The 24,617-nt window shown below is 39.9% G+C and overlaps 1 protein-coding gene across 1 annotated transcript in view; it reads left to right on the top strand.

Moving 5' to 3' along the window:
- Positions 1-403: 403 nt before the first annotated feature.
- PLCL2 (phospholipase C like 2) overlaps positions 404-24,617 on the top strand; it is a 186,215-nt gene continuing 162,001 nt past the window's right edge. The window contains exon 1 of the mRNA XM_072792878.1: positions 404-757. Within this exon, the coding sequence (XP_072648979.1) occupies positions 419-757 (339 nt within the window). The 5' untranslated portion in view covers positions 404-418. The remainder of the gene's footprint in view (positions 758-24,617) is intronic.

The following is a 24,617-nucleotide window of genomic DNA, read 5'->3' on the forward strand; positions in this document are numbered from 1 at the left end:
GGGCGGCAGGCGCGCCGCCTCGGGGAGGGCGCCCCGGGGCTCGGTGCGCGCCCGGCCCGCGCGGCTATTTTTGGCGCCCGCGGCGGCTCGCGTGCGGGGCGTGTTCTCCTTCCCCAGGTACGCGAGCGGGGCCCCGCCGCCGCCGGAGCTCACTGGGTCTCTCTTCTCGCCCCTGCAGGAATCTGCCGAGAAGTGTGCCGCCACGACTGGGACCGTGCGCGAGGCGAGCTCGAAACAAACATCACAGCTAAATTAAAAAAAAAAAAAAAAAAAAAAAAAAAAAAAAGCGGAAGAAGCGGCGGCGGAGGCGGCGGCGGGAGGCGGCGAGGAGGAGGGGCCGCGCGCGGCGGCCCGAGGCGGCGGCGGGGACGCGGGGACGCGGGGACGCGGCTTTGTGCTGGCGGGTCGTGGGGCGCCCATGGCGGAGTGCGGCCGGGGGGGCGCCGCCGGCGGGGCCCTGCCCACCTCCCCGGGCCCGGCCCTCGGCTCCAAGGGCGCCCTGAAACCTGCAGCCGGGGAAGGCGGCGGCGGCGGCGGCGGCGGGGGAGGTCGCCTCGGCCACGGGCGGGCGCGCTGTGACAGCGGCGGGGTTTCCAACGGAGACTGCAGCCTCGGCGTGTCCGGGGACGAAGCCCGAGCCAGCCCCGCCAGGGGACCCCGCGGCGCCGCGCTCGCCCCGGCCCCCGGCGCGGCCGCCTGCCCCCTCCCCCGGGAGAGCAAACCCGGCGGCCTGCCCCGCCGCAGCAGCATCATCAAGGTAGGTGGGAGAAGGGCGCTCGGCCGCGCACCCCCGCCGCCCCCGGGGTCAGCCCCCGAGAGGGGAGGGGTCGTAAGCGGAGCCCCCCTGCTGACGGGAACCGCTGGTGCATGGGCGCTTGGGGTGCTGGAGCAGGGATGGGATGCAGATGGCATTCGGAAAGAATGGAGAGGTGATCCTTGATGTGCAGGGGGAGCCGTGCTCGGACGCTCCGGGTTGAACTTGGGGCTGTCACCTCCCCCAGCACTGGCCTGGAATGATGGCCTGTACCCGGCTGGGCAGGACATGCTCCTTCCTCTGTGGTAGCCTTGGCCGGTAACGGACTCCCTGCGAGGTGTCTATTGTACGTTAAAGACAGTGGTTATGGGAAAACATTTTCTTAAAAATCCCAGGTGGTGAACAGAGGTTATTCAGTAGGTTTCTTCTGATCAGTATCTAGTTGCCTCTTGCAAACGGTTGTACTTGGAGGGTGCAAAATCTCTGGTCACTCAGTCCGGGGGGGGGGGGGCAGCGGGGGGGGGGCGGGGATGGAGGTTTCTGAACATAAATGAAGATTTCCGCTTTCTTAGGCTCCAAAGCACTGAGACATTACAGTTCTGCACAATTTAATCTTTTCCTTGCTGCAGTTAGGCAGGCCTCCAGTTCTGTGGAAGTTCTTTTGAGCAGTTTGCCTGGTTTTGGTATCTTTTGCAGAGCGTTCCTTAGCAGAAGAAAGGCGGCAATTGTTTTGTGCATCTTAAACTCAAGAAGTGACATTAGGAACTCCTCTTGAGTTTGTGGTGGTTTCATTCTAATACTACATTTTGGTCTGCAGTGTAAAAATATTTCTCGTGACGTGGAAGTGAAAAAAAATAGTTCATCAGCTAAGAAGAGCAGAGCCTTAAGCAAGAGTAGCTCATTCTGCTTAAGTTCAGAGCAAATATGAAAACATTTCTTTCTGAAAATCAGGGGGTTACCAGGACAGTGAGCAGCAAAGCACACTGACAGGGAAGCACCCACCCTTCCTGTGACCCATGGGAGAGAAGGCGAAACAGGCCACAGTAAAGAGAATTGGCGCTGGTGGTATTTGAAATTTAATCGGACCTCCAGAAATCCTCTAAGGACTCTGTAGCGTCTCATGGCGTTATCAGCTTCTGCAGTAATCGAGTGAAATATACCACCTTCCTACTCTGTAACAGGCAGTTGTGAAACTGCTTTTCGCTTTGTCATCTGTTTGTACAGTTTATGTCTGGGCAAGGGCATGAGTGAAGGGCTTAAAGATCAAGTGTATTAACTGTCTGCAGTAGGCGTGGAGAATTTAAGGAAAGTAACCTATTTTTTGCTGCATACCTGGCTTTTACAAAGTGACTTCTATTTTCTTTTACCCTGTAAGCTTATGTTTCCTTGGCAGTTGCTTTCAGCTATGCGAGATAATCAATCCTGTTAACAGAGTTCTGTGTCATGTCTGTTTTTATTGGCTGCCAGGTACTTGTAGTGATATTGCATTGTGGTGTTAATGAAATTTGAGGTGAAAATTCCGGGGAAGGGACCAGCCTACCTAATTTGAATTTTCTTCCCCAATTTTATGGAGGACCTGTTTTTGCACTGTTTTTTTTTTTTTTTTTTTTTTAAATCAAGCTTTATTGGTGTCCATACTGGGATCCACAGTGTAACTTATTTAATTAAAACAGCTGTTTTAATTTTATATTCAGAATGGGAAGAAAGATGATTTGCTGATATTTCTGATATGTGGAGTTGAGACCATGTTGGTAGATATCATTTCTTCATTGAAGATTCTAGAAGCACATGGGGAAATCACTAACTATTCAGCAATCACTGCTTTTGAATTTTGAAACTTTGAAAGATATCTTTGTCATTTTTCTTTTTTCTAATGAAGGCAGCTGGTTTCTTGTTCAGAGTTGTATCCCTGGATACACAGTCCCAGGAACATAGTAGGGGCTCAATAGATTGCTTCCTGAATGAATGGAGGCATGATAAGGAAATACATTTCTCCAAGTTCTCTTAATTTCTAAAATTGGTAATTTGGTATTTACCAGTCTCATATCTTGTTCATTTTCTTATACCTCCTAAGATGACTTGATTTACTCCTTTTTCTTAACTCTGTGTCAGTGTGTCAATGTACATTTTCTTAAACATCCTTTGAAACTATGACAATAGTGTTGAAAGTTGATCAAGCCTCGGTTATAGGAAAGGGGTATACGGTTATAGGAAAGGGGTATACCGTATTTAAGTATGTAACTGACTTGATATGTTTCCCTTTGAATTGGTGCTTGAAGGATCAAGATTTTAGAAACTTAGTATGGTGTTTTCTACAGACATAATGGTATCAAGGCAATATTTTGATAGAATAAGGGGATCTTTAACGTCACATTTCGTAAAGCAATGAATAGTGCACATTTTTGTCACATGAGTGGCAGAAATGATTTCACTTTGTTAAAAAATAGTAAAAAACAAAACAAAACAAAAAACTTAGCAGAAGCTCATGTAAAAAAGCAATAGAGCTATCTTTCTCTGGCTTCCTTATGTTCTTTTTGAATATAATGGATGAATTCAGTCAGGTGATGGCAACATAGAGGCAGGAGTAGATGGGTAAGCAAGGTGATAATTGGGGGCTTGAGAGCATGGCAGGGAGTTGCTAGCTAAGGAACAGAGGCCAATATTTAGGGGGTTGCTTTAGTTGAAATGTTGGGCTTGTGAGCTGTGCCTGTTTCCTAGCTTCCATTTTCATTACCATCTTGACATTTCTCTTAGGTTGGGGATCCCCAAGTCAGAGGGAGAAATAGCAGCCCATATGTGATAAGCAGTGAGCACAGAAAGAGGATTATTGCTTAGATGCAGGACATATGCAGAAATACACTGTGGGCTGACCAGAATTATATTTCTCATTTAAAATGATTTCTTTGGAACTCCATCTGTTTTGTAAATATGGTGTTGAGTAAGAAATTGTTGTAAAACTACATTTTCTGCCAAAATAGATGCACAGATCTGTACTAAGAGAGCTCCTTGGTTATGGTAACAATGTGATGAAAATTCAGAGTGAGCAACCCTATAGAATCTTTTACAAATACATTGAGAAGATAAATAAATCATGGAACACATCATCAGACTTCTCTACTTTTCCTTAGCTTATTGGAAATCATGTTACACTTTTTAGATTATTTATAAAGGCCCATTACCAAATTTTGAGAGAAGGAGCCATTATATTTGTCATCTTAAGTAATCTAGTAAATGAAAACATCACTTTCATTTTCTCTTTCCATATTTCATTTCATCACACCGGTACACCCCACGCTTTCTTTTGAAACAGTTAATTTGCTTAATTGTTTAGGCGACATCCACTTTTTACAAATAGCTCAATCCTTTAATTCAAAGACTTGGGCTAAAAATGTGAAGTAGCATTTTAGGCCTTTGATTTCCTTTTAATTTTACAAGTAGATGTAGTTAAAATGCCTATTAGTTTAGATGGTTTATTTTAATTTAAAGTTAATTGAATATTTTGGTCGGTACTTTTAAAAAGGTGATATAAATTGCATAAACAAAATTTACTCTTGGTGGTGTCCAGTTCTATGAGTTTTGACAGACACATTCGTGTAACCACCACAATCCAAATAGAGAATAAAAAAATTCATCACCTGCAAAAAATTCTTCGACTCCCTTTGTAGTCTTCCCCTCTTCACATGCCCAGACTATGGCAACTACTGATCCTGGGTACTTTTTTAATGAGTAGGAACGTAGAGCCATTGCATTATTTTGGTAGTTAAAAGTAATTACAATAGATACTGTTTATTAAACACACTATGTGCAAAAGACATGAAAAGTGCTTAACATAATTCTGTGACTTGGTCCTGTCCCAGCTATGAAGGCTGAAGAAAACTAGAGTTCAGACAGGTGAACCACTTGCCTAAGGTGCCAGAGCTGTTTTTTTTTTTTTTTTTTAAGATTTTTATTTATTTATTCATGAGAGACACACAGAGAGAGGCAGAGACACAGGCAGAGGGAGAAGCAGGCTCAACGCAGGGAGCCCAACGTGGGACTGGACCCCAGGTCTCCAGGATCAGGCCCTGGGCTGAAGGCGGCGCTAAGCCGTTGAGCCACCCAGCTGCCCAGTTTTAAATTTTCTATAATTAAGGTAGCATTGGTGGCTTGGAATGCTGGATTTATTCCCTTTAAATGCAGGAGATACTGGAGGGAACCCAAAGAATATTCCTGCTGGCAGAAGAGGTCAAGAGCTAATATAGCCAGGCAACTATAGTTACCTGTTGTGGCTGCTTTACCAGAACCTCCAGCTTCACTGGGACAGTGGTTGATCTTGCCCAAGGCAGCAGCCCTTATTTTTCTTAATACCATCATTGTTGCTATCATGGTGTATAGGGGAAGCACTTTTACCACCTTCATACCAACATATGTCTCTACGTCTTAATGCCAAACACCCCAAGGTGGGGATGAAGCAGACGTTTGCATATAATATACATTTAAACAAAATTAAATTATATTTAAACAAAATAATACGGATGGGATATCATATTATATTGCCGGTGGTTTAAATAAACTAGACTCCTTGAAGGCAAAAAGTTGGGCTTTATTTATCAGTTCTGCATGGATAACAGGCACTCAATAACCATTTATTTAATTGGATCTTTAAAATAGTATCTGCGTTTGGCTTTAGATTTTTTGTTGTCAGATGGAGGGAAGGAGGCGACAACTGCATGCTCAACAAACTTGTGGGCATATCATATATAGTAAACAAACAGTAACTGGATCACAGAGTGAGTTTGTCTGAATAGATAGGCAGCCTGGATCATTTAGGTCAGAGAACTGTAATGCCCAATCAGCAACTCTCCACTTCACTTTGTCCTAATGCATTTTAGGCCACATAAGATAACTTTTGAAAGGCTAGGGAGTGGTTGCTTGTCTTAGCCTACTCAAAGAACTTTTGTCACAATTCAGAGTTCCATTTTCAGGAGTAATTAGAGGGTATTAATTTTCATACCCTAAAAATTACTTCCCCCCTTTCTTGTTTTCCAGCCTCGCCTCAAAGCAGTTGTTTGATCTCTGTTTTTTTTTTTCTTCTTTTCTTTCACCAAATCCAAATAGACAACTGATAGGAAATTGTTTATTTTATTTTTTTTTAATTGTTGATCTTGGTCGCTTAAGTTATTTTCTTAGAATGCTCTCTCCCAGAATCTGTTCAGTTCCTTTTATAGTTCTGTGTGCTCTGCAAGGGGTGCTAAACTAGACTGTTCTTCTTTTCTTAAATACTTAAGTTACCCACCCCTCATTATTCAACAAAATAGGGCAATGCTATTTACATCCTAAATGCAGATATAAATGAGGTATGAACATTCATAGTTTCTCTCCAGACTTTATTTTATACATATGTGTTCAAGAATAGATGCTCAAGGAGTGCCTGGGTGGCTCAGTTGTTTAAGTGTTAGACTCTTGATCTCAGCTCAGGTCCTGATCTCAGTGACATGAGTTCAAGTCCTTCATTGGGCTCTATGCCCAGCTACTTAAAAAAAAAAAAAAAAAAGTATAGATGCTTTATTTCTTATTAATATTAAGTTTTGGCTGTCATTAGTCATCAACTAGATCCTAGATTAGTTTAGCTACTTTCTAATTTTATATTAATGGGATTCTGTACTGCAGGGGTATTCAAATATTTTTTAATACTTCACCAGACACTGTGTGCTTGCAGGCTGCCCAAATGGCTTTTTTCTACTGATAAGAGTGGTAGATCAAGATAAAGTTGTGGTTGGCATAAGAGTATTACAGTAACTCAAACAGGTCAGAACCAGGGAAGTTTCAGTAGTACCTATTTTCCTTATGTCAGAATAATTTCATAGCTTTTGAGTGGTCAAAGTATATAATTAATCATGCTGAGCTTTCATGACAATGGTGTGAGTGGTTCCAGGCTGCTGGCAAGACACTTGGCCCCTGCCTAGTTCCAAGTAGTAGAAAAGGGCAGGTGGCTAGGCACTGCTGGCTGCCTGCTTGGTCACCTGGCAGTGGTAATTAGGTAAAGCATGTTCTAGCTAATACTTTCAGTTGGGCTGTACTGGGAGGTCTTGGGCTGCACTCAGGCCACATGTTGCATACCTGAATTGTTGAGGCAGAGCAGTGGTAAGAAAAAGAGAGAGTGTGGAGTTAGGTGCTTGGATCGACTCTGGCTCCCTCTCCTGTTCTGTGTGGCCTTGGGTGAGATAAATATTTAAGTCTGTGTGTCTAGTTACATAGTCTCTAAAATGGAAAGACCCCCCCTCATAGTGTTGTGGGAAGATTAAATGGGGTAATGTGTATATGAAATATTCAGAGCGGTGCGTGGTGCCTGAGAAGCACTCAATAAGCACCACCTAGTATGTTTGTTTTTCTGATTTTTGGTTTCTCTTTCTTAGAGTTTATCCTGAGATGAGCAAACTCACTTAGCTCCATTTGAGTTGGAGATCTGCCATGCCCATTTTGGAAGTTTTGTCTTTGGAAATAATGCAGAATGTACCAAGAGAGATTTATCAGACATATTCTAAAGATGCTTTCAAAAATGATATGTTTTGGTGCCTTTCTAAATCTGATGCCTCAGTACAACTGTGCGCATGCCTCAGTCACCCCAGCCAAGTGATCAGAGGGTACTGAACATTGGTTTCATTGAGCCAAGCACCCATATGTCTTGATTTTCCCAGAACAGTCCAGATTTACACCTTTTGTCCTGATAAAATTATTAATAGTGCCTCCTTTCACTCTCAGAGGCTTCCTGGTTTGGATGATAAATAATATGGTCACCCTGCTGATCTGCTATGCCAGAGCCCCAGGTGACTACTCTCTATGCCCAACTTAGCCTTTAGATTTATACTTGTTTCTTCTCAGCCTGGGTGCTTCCCTCCTCTGTGTCCTCTTCAAGGTCTTCCTCAGGTAGTAAGAAGCAGAATTCCTCTGATGAATTGAATTGTTCTTTCTCTGCCTTCCAACCACCACTCTGTCGGTTTCTCTATATAGCCCTGGTTCCTTCCACCTCTTCTGTAACTTTGTCTTACTCACCTTGAGCTTATGGAGACACCTAGTTTAGTGCCTTGTGGAAAGCATGGTTTTAGGTATATACTTGTTGAAAAAAACTGTAAATGGATGAATAAATAGACAGGGGTTCAAACAAGATATTATTTAGACTTCGACTATTTTTTTAAATTGAGGTAAAATTGGTATAAACATTATATTAGTGGGTGTACATCATACTAATTTGGTGTTTGTAATGTACTACAAAGTGATTATCGCAAAAGTCTAGTTGCTGTCACTCTCTAGTAGGTCCCCTTTACACATTGTGCCTACCCCCCATGCCCATTCCCTCTTGATAACCACCAATCTGTTCTCCATAACTACAAGCTTTGTTTTGTAATATTTGTTCCTTTCCTCTTTGAATTTCACATGTAGGTGAAATCACATGGTAGGTATTTGCCTTTCTCTGTCTTATTTCACTTAGCATAATAGCTAAGCATAACTCAAGGTCCATCCGTGTTGTCACAGATGGCAAGATTTCATTATTTTTATGGCTGCATAGTGTTCCATTGTATAAACCATATCTTCTTTATCCATTCATCCGTGAGTGGACACTTAGGTTGTTTCTGTATCTTAGCTATTGTAAATAATGCTGCTATGAACATAGGGGTCCATATATATTTCAAGTTAATATTTTTGTTTTCTTTGAACAAATACCCAGAAGTGGAATTACTAGATCATATGGTAGTTGTGTTTTCAACTTTTTGAGGAACCTCCATATCGTTTTCCATAGTGGCTGCACTAATTTATATTCCTACCAACAGTATACAAGGGTTCTCTTTTCTTCACATCCTCTACCACACATGTTATGACTTGTCTTTTGATAACATTCTAACAGGTATGAGGGAATATCTCATTTTGGTTTTGTTTTGCATTTCTCTGATAATAATGATATTGACCGTCTTTTTTATGTGTGTGTTGGCCATCTGTATGTCTTCTGGCCCATTTTTTATTTGGATTTTTTTTTTTTTTTTTACTATTGATTATATTAAGATTTTTAAAAAATGTATTTTGGATATTAATTCCTTATCGGATCTATCATTTGGAAATATTTTCTACTCTTTACTAGGTTGCCTTTTAATTTTGTTGATAGTTTTCTTTGCTATATAGAAGTGTTTGAGTTTGATGTAGTCCCACGTACTTATTTTTGTTTTGTGGCCTTTACTTTTGGAGTCAGATAAAAAATTAATGCCAAGACCAGTGTCAAAGAGCTTATTGCTTATGTTTTCTTCTGGAAGTTTTATGATTTCAGGTCTTATATTCAAGTCTTTAGTCCATTTTGGGTTAATTTTTATGTAGGGTATAAGGTGGTGGCCTGCTTTCGTTCTTTTGCATATGACTGCCCGGTTTTTCCAGCACCATTAATGAAAAGACTAGCCTTTTCCTACTGTATGTTCTTGGTTCTTATTTTATGTGTTAATTGAATATATATATATATATATATATATATATATATATAATATATATGGCTTTACTTTTTGGCTCTCTGTTTTGTTCCATTGATCTCTGTGTCTGTTTTTGTGCTAGTACCCTACTGTTTTGATTATTATAGCTTTGTAGTATATTTTGAAATCAAGGATGATACCTCTAGTTTTTCTTTCTCAAGATTGCCTTGGCCATTTGTTTGTTTGTTTGTTTGTTTTTTTGTGGTTCTACACAAATTTTAGAATTATTTGTTCTAGTTCTATGAAGAATGCCCCTGGAGTTTTGATAGGGATAATAGTGAATTTATAGAATGCTTTGGGTAGTATGGACAATTTAATAACCTTAATTCTTCCAATCATTTGTGTCTTTTTCATTTCTTTCTTCAGGGCCTTATAGTTTTCAGTGTATAGAGTTTTCACCTCCTTGGTTAAATTTATTTTTAGATATTTTACTCTTTTTAATGTATTTGTAAGTGGGATTTAAAAAAATCTCTTTCTGATGGATTATTATCAGTCTATAGGAATGCAACAGATTTCTGTATATTGGTTTTGTATCCTGCAACTTTACTGAATTCATTTATTCTAACAGTTTTTCACTGGAGTCTTTAGGGTCATGTTATCGGTAAATTGTGCAGTTATATTTCTTCCTTTTTTTATTTGCTCTTTATTTCTTTTTCTTGTCTAGTTTCTCTGGCTAGAATTTTTAATACTATGTTGAGTAAAAGTGGGAAGAGTAGGCATCCTTGTTTTGTTTCTCATCTTAGAAAAACTCAGCTTTTCACTGTTGAGTATGAGGTTAGCTGTGGGTTTCTCATATATGGCCTTTATCATATTGAGGTACATTCCATTTATACTGACTTTGTTGAGAGTTTTTTTCATAAGTGGATATTGAGTTTTGTCAAAAGCTTTTTCTGAATTTATTAAGAAGATCATATATCTTTCATTTTTTAAATGTGGAGTATCAAATTGATTGATTTATGGGTGTTGAATCATCCTTGTATCCCTGGAATAAATCTCACTTGATCATAGTATATGATCCTTTTAATACATTCTTGAATTTGGTTTGCTAATGTTTTGTTGAGCAGTTTTGCATCTGTGTTCATCAGGGATATTGGCCTGTAATTTTCTTATGGTGTTCTTGTTAAGTTTTGGTATCAGGGTAACGTTGGCCTCATAAAATGAGTTTGGAAGCATTCCCTCCTCTTCAGTTTTTGGAATAATTGAGACATATAGGTATTGAATCTTTATTGAATATTTGGTAGAATTCACCAGTGAAGCCATCTGGTCCTGCACTTTTGTTTGTTGGGAGGTTTTTGAGTATTAATTCAATCTCCTTACTAGTCGTTGGTCTGTTCAGATTTTCCATTTCTTCATGATTCAGTCTTGAAAGAGTGAATGTTTCTAGGAATATATCCATTTCTTCTAGGATGTCAACAGTTCAACAATTTTTTGCTGTATAAATTATTCATGGTAGTCTCTTAGAAAGCTTTGTATTTCTGTGGTATTTATTGTAACTTCTCTTTTGTTTTTGGTTTATTTGTGTCTTCTCTTTTTTCTTTGTGAGTCTAGCTAAAGGTTTGTCATTTTTATGTTCTTAAAGAACCATCTCTTAATTTCATTGATTTTTTTTTTTATTTCATTTATTTCCTCTCTGATCTTTATTTCCTTTTTATACTAACTTTGGGCTTTATTTTTTTTTCTAGTTTCTTTAGATATAAAGTTGGATTATTTTATTTGAGATTTTTCGTATTTCTTGAGATAGGCCTGTATTACTATGAACTTCCCTCTTAGAACTATTTTTCGTTGCGTCCCATAGATTTTGGACTGTTATATTTCCATTTTCATTTGTCTTAAGGTATTTCTTTGACTTCCCTTTTGATTTCTTCATTGACTCATTTGTTTTTCAATATCATGTTGTTTAATCTCCACATATTTTTGGTTTTTCCTGTAATTGATGTCTAGTTTCATACCATTATGGTCAGAGAAGAGGCTTGATCTGATTTCAGTCTTCTTAAACTTGTGATGTTTTGTGACCTAAAATGTGATCTGTTCTGGAGAATGTTCCATATAAATTTGAGAAAGAATGTATCGTGTATCCTGTATGTGTATCCTGCTGCTTTTGAATGGAATGTTTTGTATGTATCAATTAATATATTTCTATATCCATCTGATCTCTCCATTTCAGATATATCTATTATTATCCATCTGGTCTAAAGTGTTTAAAACCAGTGTCTCCTTATTGGTTTTCTGTCTGGATGAGCTATCCATTGATGTAAGTGGGGTATTAAAGTCCCCTACTATTATTGTATTGCTGTCAATTTCTTCCCTTTAGGTCTGTTAATATTTGCTTTACATATTTAGGTGTTCCTATTTTGGGTGCATCAGTATTTAAAAAAATGTTACATCTTTTTATTGTATTGATATCTTTATCATTATGTAATGCCCTTTATTTAGTCTCTTATGATACTCTTTGTTTTAAAATCTATTTTGCCTGATGTAAGTATAGCTGTACCAGCTTTCTGTTTCTGTTTGCATGGAATATCTTTTTCCATCTCTTTACTTTTAGCAAATGTGTTTTCTTAGATATGTAATGAGTCTCTTGTAGACAACATATGGCTGAATCTTCTTTTTTTTAAATCCATTCAGCCACTCTGTCTTTTGATAGGAGAATTTAATCCAGTTACATTTGAAGTAATTATTGATAGGCATTAATTATTGCCATTTTGTTAATTGTTTTCTGGCTGTTTTTATAGATCCTTTCTGTTTCTTTATTCTTCTTTCTCTTTCTTTGTGATTTGATGACTTTCCTTAGTGTTATGTTTCAGTTGTTTTCTCATTATCTTTTATGTATCTGTTATAGGTTTTTGCTTTCTGATTACCATGGGATTCACTTATAACCGCCTATAAGCAATATAATATAATATAACAATATATTGTTATAAGCAATCTATTTTAAGTTGATAGCAACTTAAATTTTAATACATTCTGAACTCTACATTTTTAACTCCTGCTTCCCACATTTTATGTTTTTGATGTCTTATTTTACATCTTTTAATTTTGTGTGTCCTTTAACTAATTATAGTTAGTTTCGCTACTTCTGTCTTTTAGCCTTCATACTAGTTTTATTTAGTGGTTAATCTATTACTTTTACTGTATATTTATCTTTACCTGTGAAATTTTTACTTTTATGTTTTCTTGTTACTAGTTGGCTTTTCTTTTCATGTTAAAGAAGTCCCTTCAAACATTTCTTGTAAAGCCAGTTTAGTGGTGATGAACTCCTTTCGTTTTTGCTTGTCTGGGAAACTGTTGTCCCTTCAATTCTGAATGATAATCTTGCCAGGTATTTTTGGTTGGAATTTTTTTCCTTTTAGTATTTTGAATACATCATGTCACTTTCTTCTGGCCTGAAAAGTTTCTGTTGAAAGATCAGCTGCTAGTCTCATAGAGATTACATTGTATGTATGTATGTATTTATTTATTTACTTATTTTTAAAGATTTGTTTATTTATTTATGATAGACATAGAGAGAGAGAGGGGGGCAGAGACAGGAGGAGGGAGAAGCAGGTTCCATGCCGGGAGCCCGATGTGGGACTTGATCCCGGGACTCCAGGATTGCGCCCTGGGCTGAAGGCAGGCGCTAAACCGCTGAGCCACCCAGAGATCCCCGATTACATTGTATTTAAAAGTTGTTTTTCTCTTGATGATTTTAAGCTTCTTTATCTTTCACTTTCGACATTTTAATTATGTTTCTTGGTGTGGATGTCTTTGGGTTCATCTTATTTGGAATTCTCTGTGTTTCCTGAACTTGGATGTCTGTTTTCCTTCCCCAGGTTGGAAGTTTTCAACTTTTAGTTTTCAAATAAGTGTTCTACAACCTTTCTTCTGTGAGCCCTATAGTGTGGGACCCCAGAGTGTTATTCTGCCTAATAGTGTTCCATGGATCCTTTAAGCTCTTTTCACTTTTTATTTTAAAGATTTTATTGATTGATTGATTGATTATGTGCAAGTAGTAGGAGGGGTAGAGGGAGGGAGAATCTCAAGCAGACTCCCTGCTGAGTGTAGAGCTCCATGACTCTGAGATCATGATCTGAGCTCCATGACTCTGAGATCATGATCTGAGCTGAAATCAAGAGTCAGATGATTTCTGACCCAGGTGCCCCCATCTTAACTTTTTAGAATTCTTTTTCTCTTTTTGAAGCTTTGTTTTGTTGATTTCCGTGGCTTTGTTTTCCAGGTCACTGATCTGCTTCATCTAGTCTGCTGTTAAACCCCTCTAGTATATTTTTGAGTTCAGTTCTTTCATTCTTTAGCTCTGTGACTTCTGTTTGATACTTTCATATATTTTCTATTTCTTTGTGGAAGTTCTCACTGTGTTCATTCATTCTTCTCTTGAGTTTGATGAGCATCTTTATGACCATTACTTTGAAAACTTTAACAGGCTGTGAGAGAGTACTGAGAGTGCAGACTGTTTGTGGCTTTAGTGATGTTGATGAAGAGCACTGGGGGCAGGGCATGCTTGCAACTTTAGAGACACAGGGGAAAAACATTGGGATGGGGCATACTGGGAGCTGTAACAAGGCTGTATCCATGCACATTTACCTGAGCTAGCAAGGTGGAGAGTGTGTGCAAAAATGATGGTCACTAGTGCCCCTGTCCCCAAGGAACCCCACCTGGTCCCTGTCCCTCTGGCAGATGTTTTGTGATTAGCGAGTGAGTTTCCTTCGTGTATTATCCAGTCACCTCTCAACCTGCTGCTGTTGTGCTGGTCCTAGGATGAGCAAGTTCACACATAAACCTCTCAAAAGGAGTATCTCAGATTCCCACAGACCTCTAGGTCCCCTGGATATAAACCTTGTTTATTTTCACAGCCAAACATTTTGGGGTCCTCGTCTCTCCAGTGCAGGTCCCGAGGTTGGTGTGCCTTGTGTAGGGAAAGGTACTTTCACTCCTCGGAGAGAGGCTCTGGATCTGTGAGATCCCTTCCTACTCTAGGTGCTATGCTGGGTGTGGAGTTTTTGGGCAAGACCCTGTCTCTCTGCGTCTTCTACCTATCTTGATGTGGCCCTTTTATCCCTTGTTGTGGAGGGTTCAACTAGTTTTCAGTTCTTTTTCAGCAGGACTTATTCCATATGTAGCTGCAGATTTGGTGTGGCTGTGGGAGGAGTGAATTCAGAATCTTCCTATGCTGCCATTTGGGATGCCCTCCAACCCCAGTTGGTTTTGATTGGAATATAAAACTCAGTGGGCTGTGTACTTCAAAGCAGAAATTTATTTCACATACATAATTGTGGAAGCAATCAAATGGAAGGAAATACCTTCATTGAATTTAGATCCAGGAGTTTGGTTGGTTCAAGAATTGTTCTGTAAGTTGTTAATATAAATGATCTGTCTCTGTTGTGCCCCTGAAATAAGAGTAGACCTTTGAAAATTTCTTTTGATTCATGATCTGCTACGAAGTTGAAAAAGCATGGCAAGAGATCTTACTGTTTGTTAAAACATTTAATGTTTTATGGTATTTGATTTCTTTAAGTGATGTCTGTAGTCTCTGCTTATAGTATATTTTTAAGAAACTAAATTACTTTTAATTGTCATTATATTGGATTGTCAAAAGATATTCATTGGGAATGCTACAGAATTAATAATAAAAAAATACATGAAGAATATAGAGTACTAATAGGCAGAATTGTAGAAGTAGGATCTTTAATCCCTCAGCATATTTTGTCATAGTGTTAGAAATTATACCTTTGGTTGCCACTCAAGGATTGGTGTAGAAGAGATACTAAGAAATGCTTTGTATGCAAGTCTCCCTACAGCCTCCAAGGAGACATTATCATTCTCTTTCAACAGACAAGGAAACTCATTCCTCAAAGTTTGGGAATTTCCAGGCAAGGTCACAGAACTTATAAGAGGCAAAGCCCACATGAGACCAGGTTTGATTGACTCGAAAGCCTACACTTTGAACTGCTCATCACCCACTTTCTATTTCATCTTCTGAAATGTGTCTTTGACTTTTTCCTTTTTTCTCTTACTTTCCTCAGGCATTCTGACTCGTTGATCATAGCAATTTCTACCAGTCCTAAAATAGATGACTGATTTTTAGGAAATTTTGGCCTTCTGTGGTTGAATCTTGGGATGAAGCCCAACATGTACCTAATCAACAAATAGCCTTGCAATGGTCCTCTCCACCATGCCATAGGTTTCTGTTGGATCCATAAAACTAAGATTTTGTCCTTTTCTTCTCTGCTTTCCTTTGATGGATTTGAAAACTTCTTAGGAGGGAGGTCATTTTCCGCTTTTGTTTCTTTTTTTAACAGAATGTTGATTTACAGTTACTTTTTAGAGTACTGGAAGGTAGATAGTAATTAGTAACAATTTGTTTTTAGGTAAGTTTCTTCTGATAGTATCTTTATCTGTATTTGTTTTGGGATTGTCAGACAATTATGAAATTATAGAAAGCTTTTAATACTTAAAATACATTACGAGGTAATTGGTAGTGAGGTATTTTCATGGAGCATTCTAAATATACTGATTTGCAGATATTAATATCCCAGAAACCAAGCAGCTGGTTTTAAAAGTAATTAATAATGTAGATTCATGGGATTTTTAGAAAAGAAAGAGATCATGTAAAATTCTTTTGTAGTTAGAGATACACAAGGCCGTACTGATTAGTACATTTAGCTCCTGGCTATGGTTGAGTTCATTTATTTGCATATTAGCATAACAGAATTGGAAAAAAATTGTTATGTAATACTGCAGTATGAGTGTATTAATAGAACAAGATGTGGACTTTCAAACAGCAATTTTTGAGAATTTGTTTTTTGCTATAGATAGCTGCATGTGTACACATGCTATACTTGTACATGCATATACTCTAAAGACTCTGTTTATAAATAATAACAATTAGGAGCAAATCAAATAATGTAGTGGTAGGTTGACACGAGTCCTGTCTTGTGTGTGAGAGACTGATGGGTAGCAGGTGTCTGCTCTCTAAATTGAAAATGCCCAGGAAGGGGTAGGCTGTTTTTTATGAGCATTGTTGATGAAGCCTCTGTTGCTCTTGACCAATTAGTATGGCCACAGAGGGATAAGTGACCTCATTTGCAGCTACCATTAGAATCACAAGCCATATGACTCTGTCCATATGGTTTCCTGCTACCTTTTATTTTTCATCTTCTTCTGAGTTCTGATATCCTGTGGGCATAGTAGATGTAATTTTTCAAATAGTTAATATGGTTTAATGTTTATTATTGAAGGAAATACATTGAAAAACTTAGATTTTTATTTCTACCAGTCCATGCTAATAGTCCATATTAAGTACCAAAAGAATTCTTAAGATATTTCATTTCACAACTAATAGAATTCCTGATGTAATGCCAGTTCTAAGGATGTGTTTATCTTCTGAGTTTTTGATGGTTTATTGAAAGAGATCTGTTCAAGGCTTTCTTTAGCTTATATGTATTCCCATAAATGTTTTTTATATATTAAAAATAATATTAGGAGTAGAATATATACATATCGTATGACATAGGATATATATAAGCTGTAGTAGATATCATCATGTGATTTTTCTAATTGGTTAAACCGATTTACACACCCACCAGGTTCTAGCTGTTCTGAATGCTTACTAACACTTGGTATGGTTATTTAATGGTACCTTATTGTGGCTTTTAGGTTGCATTCCCCTGAAAACTAATGATGTTGAATACCTTTTCATATGTTTTCTTGGCCATTTGGATGTTCTCCTTTGTTAAATGACCATTTAAAAAAATTGGGCTTTGGGGCACCTGGGTGGCTCAGTTGTTTAAGCATCTGAATCTTGATTTTGGCTCAGGTCGTGACTTCAGGGTGATGATCTCAGGGTTGTGAGATAGAGCCCCTCATCGGGCTCTGTGCTCAGCATGGAGTCTCCTTAAGATTCTCTTTCTCCCTCTCCCTCTCCCCCACACTCATGCTGTTTCTCTTTCTCCCTCTCCTAAAAAAAAAAAAAAAAATCGGCTTTTATTTTTTAAAACACTGTAGGACGTCTTTACATTTTCTATGTTTGTCTTTTGTGTGATACACATATTGAAAGTGTCTTCCAGTATGTGTCTTGTCTTTTCCCTGTCTTAAAGGGTGTGTTTTATTGAATAGCAATTCTTAATTTCAGTGAATCCAGTTTATCAGTATTTTCCTTTATGGTTATTATTTTTGTGTCATGTTTAAGAAATCTTTACTTAGGTTAAGACAATGAAGATATTCATTTATTTAACCTTTAGAACCTTTATTTTTCACAGTTATATTTATCGCAATTACATCTACAATCTATCTGGAATTTGCTTTTGTGTCTGGTATGAGATAGGGGGTCAAGATTTTCTTTCCATATGAATACCAAATTAATTAAGCACCATTTATTAGAAAAAATGATTTTTTCCCATTGCACTGCATTGACCCTTTGTCATAAATCAAATGACTGTGTATATGTAGGTCTGTCTCTGGAGTCTGTTTTGTTACATTGGTTTATCTATCCTTCTGTTCATACTACATTATCTTTCTTACTAGGTATATTCCGAAGTGTATACCCAAATGTACTACGTTGAACGATACGTGCAAGAATGAATGCTTATAGTGGTATTAAATGTAGCAGCCCCAAACTGGAAACAACTCAAATGCCCATCTTATAAAATAGCATATCATACAATGGAATACTGTAAAGAAAAAAGACAGAAAGAACAAAATGAACAGATAACTGCATGTACCACACCAGTCTCTCAAGCATAATGTTGAGGGAAGGACACCAGACGGAAAGCAATACATGTTGTATGATTCCATTTATATAAAGTGCCAAAACAGGCAAACTAATTTGTGGTGACAAAAGTCAGAATAGTGGTTACATTTGAGGCTGATGAACATTTGAGGTGGAACCAAGGGGGCTTCTGAGTGCCATTAATTTTTGGTTGTTGGATCTGGGAGTAGTTTTGAGAGTGAGCCCTTTCTAAAAATTCACTAAGTTGTATACACATGATTTTTCTGGAGGCATGTCATACTTCAATAAATAAGTTGGTTTAAACAATTCCTTTGGGAAAATTAATCAAATGCAGGTACTCACTGGCTACTTTACTCTGCAGTATGTGAAGGACAGTGCCTTTCAAAACAGGTTGCTGCTGTTGATCAACGCATGGACAATCTTTTAGCTGCAGTGGAGCACTTGTGCTGTGGTGGGACCTAGCAGCAACCTGAGCTGAATGACAGTGTGGAAGGCAGAAGGAGAGAGAGGCAGCTGGCCTGAGCAGTGTGAGGATGTATCTTCCCTGGGCTGTATTGAGGGCAAGCAGGGAGCTGAGCTGGGGTGGGAAGTTGGTCACTGGGGTCACTTTACACTGTTGTGATTGCTGGCAGTTTTTATGACTTATTTGGTGTAGTGCTGAGCATTTTAATCCCTTTCAGGTGTGCTCAGAAGCTTTAATGTTCGAAAGTGTGCTGCTACTCATACAAAACTTTGAGAACCACTCATTTGTGGAGCACCTGTTCTCTGCATGACAGTTTTCTAGATTGCGCTTTCTTGTCTCAAAGGCAGTTACCAGAGACCAGTTATCCAAGTCTTCTAGAAAAAAGTGAGAGTTGTTTGATTAGCACTGAATAGCTAGGATCCCAGGTGGTCAGCATAGTTTTTTGTTTTGTTTTGTTTTAGGTCTACTGAACACTTACCTTTTTTTTTTTTCCCCCTGAACACTTATCCCATCTAAATATTCTTCTGGGTGGGGAAAACACCAAATCTTCAGATAGGTCATTTTAGGACATTAGATTTAAAACTGGATTCTAAAACTGCTAATGTATAGATCCATTCAAGTCCAATTACATCAGAATTTCTGGGGGTTTCCTAAAGTGCCCTGGGAAATTTTAAGCCGTGGCAAAGGTTAAGAACAGCTGTGAAGCTTTTCTCCTATGTTACGTCTTTGTTGCATTTAGCTCTGTAAGATATGAGAGAACAAGCAGCTCCAGGATTCTGTAGGTGACAGGTGGTGATCCTGGGACTGTTGGAGAACAGGGGAGAGGGTTCAACCTTCAGCTGCCTCATAGGAGCTTTCCCATAAGAAGCTGAGCTGCCCTTTTCCTGAGGGGATAAAAAAATACTGAGTAAGGGAAACAATTCCTTAGATCTGGAGAAACAGATTTTAAATATGAAAATGATGGTCTCCACTGTATATTCATCATTGTACCTTAAGAATGTATTTTTGATCTAAGTAAAGGAATATGTTGTGCCAGTTCCCTCAAAGGCCTGGGTAGGGTTATTTGGAGCCTTAATCTACTTGGATTAATCATTACTGTGCAGCCTTAATCTACCTGGATTAATCATTACTGTGCGTACTTCCTAGTCCATCTCTTGGTCTGTAGAGAAAAGACATCTGTGTGCCTATGGCATTCTGCATCTGGAGGAAGAACTTCCCCAGGGGAAATATTTTTAGGAAGAATTAATTGGGCTGAGGCATGAGCACTATTTCTGGAGATCAGTGATTGTACATTTCAAACTTTGCTGGAAGGAGTCCTCATGTTTCCTTTTTTTTTTTTATAAATTTATTTTTTATTGGTGTTCAATTTGTCAACATATAGAATAACACCCAGTGCTCATCCCATCAAGTGCCCACCTCAGTGCCCGTCACCCAGTCACGCTCACATTTCTTTTAACCACTTCATCTCGTGTTTAGGTGGCAATATGTGGTAAAAACCCTTCTTACTCAGAGAAGATTCTAAATTGACACTTGCCAGATAGGTACTATTCGCACATGTAATTTATGCGAGGAGGAAGAGAACCAATCTAGTGATGCTTCAGTGCACCCCATTGTGATGGGCTCACAGTCTGGGGTGGTTTGTCATGACCTTTGGGTGAACGTCTACTTTCTCAATGCTGTGGCATTTTCGTCTTGCCACATAGCCCCTTGTGGTCAGGAGGAATGGCCATTGAACTCTCAGAGCATTTGTAAAATATATTTTATTGGCTGCAAAGTGGTAACACAAAAATATCCAGTGTTGCACCATCATGGTCTTCATTACGTGGTGTATACTTCTCCACTTTGTTGCTCTGTTAGCACATCATCATCATTCATGTTTATTCTTTTAGGTCAGTTTTTTTCTCTTTCACACTAGCATGGGTGGATCTTTTAACAGAGAAGCTTGTGTCCGTTTACCCTGAGGAGGCACCAAAGAAGAGACGTGATCTGGTGGGAGGGCCAAATCTTTAGGGACTGCTGTCTCTAGGGGTTGGAGGAATACCCATAGTGTGACAGCAGAAGAGTGTCCCAGTGCCTTCCTGATCATGATTAGGGCCTGTTTATTAATACATATGTCTTTAAGAAGTTGTTTAATTCCTTATAAGTGGGAAAGACAGTAGAAATGAACTTTAACGTTCTTTGGGGGAGAGAGCTTACAATCTTGTTTGTGAAAATTCAGTACTCTGTAGTATTTACCAAGCAAAGAATCTGTAAGGGAAGGATTCTTTCCTATAGCAGAATTAGCCAGATCTTTTTACCCATCTTCTTTGTTAGGGAAGAAAGTGTTGTCGAAGAATATTTTTAAGTAGTTAAATAGCTCCTTTGTTGCGAAGAAGAGCTGCCATTGATGAATGCTACCCTGAGGGGGTTAGAAACAAGAAAGTGAAATATTTAGAAAGAAACAGGGCAATTGGGCCTCTGCTGCGCTCCTTACTTAAAAGTAGATGAGAAGTGTCCTTTTTGGGGCAGAGCTCTGACCCACTGAATTTATCCTGCTGTCCTTGTCCTTACCAGGCAGTGAGGTAGAAAAACAAAGAAGATGGTTTAGAAGATGTCACCAAATAACAGGGTGTGAGAAAGCTCCTGTCCCCGCAGAGAATTCAGCAGTTCCCAGGCCCATCATTCCTAGGAACACCAGGGGCCATTGGATCCATCAATCATGTTCCAAGAGTGCTTTCAACTAGTTCCACACCAGGCTACAGATAGGAAGGGATGTAATTGCATAGCAAGTTGGAAGAGATTGCTTGTGGCTAGAGGTGCCACCCAGAGATGTGAGGATAGGGATAGGGGTGGGTAGGTTGGGTGCTGGAATCTGTAGCTCTACAGGCCTGTAATTCACGCTCAGGCACGTTTATCAGGAGGCTGTGCTTTAAAGGTGATGGAGAGGAGAACAGAGGTGTAAGAAAAGATACAGTCAGCTCTGGGGTGCTCTGCCTCTGTTGCTGTCGAGGGGATGCCCTCCATAAACAGCTCCAAGGACTAATTCACTTGATGGTAGATTGAAGACATGCCATGGAGCTGTGGCCACTGTGGAAACAGGAACAGACAGGTTAAGGTTAGCCTGGCCTGTGGATATGTGAACTGAACAGGAGTGGAGTATTTCAAGAGAGAGTTAGAGTCAAGCAGCTACATCCGTGGGAGGGCTAGTTTTGTATATAGAGAGGATGGCTAGATTAAAAAAAAAAAATAGAGAGGACGGCTAATCTAGCCTGAGGCTTTTCTGCCGTCCCTGAACGGGGTAGACCACGGGGCTTATATTTAAAATCAGCAACAGAAGAGCCTCTTCCAGTGGGCAGAGAGGCTGGATTCCCCTAGTTTCTCTGGAGAGGCTCAAACCTCAGAGCAGACTCCAGCTCCTGTGGTCAGGGAGTTGGCTGTGGAGACCAGGAGCTGCAGGTCCTAGGTTAGGGGTTCTGATTTAGGGTCTGTGCCTCTGTGTGATTGAAAGAACCCTGGTTTCTCCTCTTTTTGCTGTAAGAAATACGGGATTTCTTATCTGCCAGATTTCTCACACATAGTTTGGGCACCTGGGTAAGTATTTGTTGCGTGACAAGTACTTATGGTAAGTGGTAAGTAAAACCACTGATGGATGTGGTAAGTAAAACCTGTATAGAGCTTGGGAGGATCTGTTGTCTGAGTGATTCAGTTTCTGCCATTTTGCTGTTGATTTGATTCTCTACCTGAGAAAGGTCTATGCTGTTCCTGTAAGTTTGCTCATAAATCCATTAAACTGCTTGATCTCCTCTCCCCCAAAACCCCAGCAAAACCTCTATCCTATTTTAAAGGTCACATTTAATTTTTCCCCTTATCATCCATAACTTAAAATGTTGTGTTCAATATTCCACCTTATTTGAATATCATGTTTTGGTTTCATATTTTTAAAATTTTTTAACTTCGCTCACTCTGACTTTGGGTTGCTTACTGTTTTAAAAGGTAACACTTAACCCCAGGCCTGTGTATTCTTCCCAGTCCATCATTTTTATTATTTCTCAGCTCTGTGAGCTGGTGAGTTGTTGGCATGATTACTTTAGTCACTACCAGGAGAGCGATGTTGAGGTCTTAATCTCAGAGTCTCGAAAGGGTCTGTTCATCGGTCGTGGTGACTGTGACACTAAAGAAAATCGTCCTCATTTATTTATTTTTTTGGACAATGGTAAAAATTCAGAGAGAAGAATTCAAGAAGGCTCTTAAGTCAATAATAATTACACGTTATTAAAATTTAAGTAAGTGCATGATTTCTATGGCAAGAACATGGGCTGAATTGAATTAAAATGATATAACTTGTAAGTATATCAGTTAATTTTCTAGGAGGCACTTCTAACATCAAGTCGGTTTACTCTTGCAGCTGTCTTGTATCACAGACATCATTGGTGACCCCCATTTTATAGGCAAAACTGTTGAGGCCCAGGTGTACAGAGTCATGCACAGTCGCACAAGGCTGAGCTTCAGCCCCAGCTCCCCTGACCGGCTGTGTCCCCCTGTCACTCCTCGAGCTACATGAGTACCTTCACACATTTTATTAATGTAAATTGGGAAGGGGGCACTTAATTCCTCACCCACTTAAGTAACGAGACACAGAAACAGAAACCTAGTATCATCAACAAGTGATCTTGGGGCAGCACCTGTTTGAGGTGCTCCACTCGCCGGTTGATTCAGAAACCAGAGCTGGTTTTCTGTTGTGAAAGGCCCTGAGGTTTAATGCCTTGAATATTGTCTCCGGCGCACTGTTATTTAGAAAAATTAACAGCTTCGCTGTTCCTTCTGATAAGGCAAAGCATCTGTGCGTCCTTGAAGTTAAAAAAAATTACATTTTTTACACGATATTTATTTAGCAAGTCAGACCTATCTATCATTCCAGGACAGCAACAGTATCACGCCAGGCCGTTCTGGAGGCCACCTGTTGTTTTTAAGAGGTACAAGGAAGGTGCGGCTCCCAGGTGGCTAGAGACCCTTCAGAACGTGAGGGCTGGGTCATGCCAGATGTGCTGGCGCAGTCCTGTTCCCACGGTCATGTGACCCGGGGTGGAGCTGGTGCTGATGAGGGTCATAGATTGCCCTCTTTGGAGCCAAGGAGCTTCTCTGAGGGAAAGGCTACACTCCCTGGGCCAAGTCTGCATCCTTGACTCTGGGGGCAGGGGAGGAGCCTACACAAGTAGACCACTATTGGCAAGGAAATCTGTGGATGTCCATCCTGTCACCTCCTCCCCACCATCTTCAGCATGTGGTCTTATCTCTTGCTTCCTAGAGCAATCCCTCAGCCTTTGCCTGGAGACCCATTCAGCCCTCCATTATGGTAGAGAGCTGCCTCCCTGCCCCACTGCCTCTGTACCCCAGCTCCCAACCTCTCCCTCCTGTATCTTTAACTTGTACTTCTGTGCTTGTGTTTCCTCCATCAGCATGAAGACATGCTCAGGTTCTTAAATGAGGAAGATCACAATAACCCTCCCTCCTCCCTCATCAGTTCTCTCTTCAGCTACATCTTGAAAGACTGTCTGTGATCTTCTGCTCCGTTTCCTTTCCTTGCATTTATTCCTCCACCATCTGCCACCAGTGAAGGTCGTCAGGGCTCACCGTGCCATACAGTTAGTAGGCCTCCTTCCCCTTATCCCAAGCCTCATCCTGGACAGCTTTTCCACACCCTTGGCTGCAGTTAGTTACCTAGGCATTTGCTGGTGAGTCTCGACTTGATGTCTCTAGCTCAGATTTGCCCGCAGAGCCCCAGAGATAACTGTCTACTCAGCACGTCTCACTGCAACATGTTCAAACCTAGGCTTTCCTTTCTTGTCCTGCTCCCACCCTCCTCTCTGGGCCTTGTCTGGAACTTTGTAGTTTGGCAAATAGTACCATCTACCTTTCTCTATGGTCAGAGAATCATTCTGGATGAAACAGTGTATTTTTTTTTTTAATTTTATTTATTTATGATAGTCATCACAGAGAGAGAGAGGCAGAGACACAACACAGGCAGAGGGTGCAGGCTCCATGCACTGGGAGCCCGACGTGGGATTCAATCCCAGGTCTCCAGGATCGTGCCCTGGGCCAAAGGCAGGCGCCAAACCACTGCGCCACCCAGGGATCCCTGAAACAGTGTATTTTTAAAGGAGTTGGAAGGCTTAAATTATAGCAAGCTCTTCTTTCATAAGAAAAATGCTT

This window comes from Canis lupus, chromosome 22 (assembly GCF_048164855.1).
Source record: "Canis lupus baileyi chromosome 22, mCanLup2.hap1, whole genome shotgun sequence".
NCBI classification, from domain to species: Eukaryota; Metazoa; Chordata; class Mammalia; order Carnivora; family Canidae; genus Canis; species Canis lupus.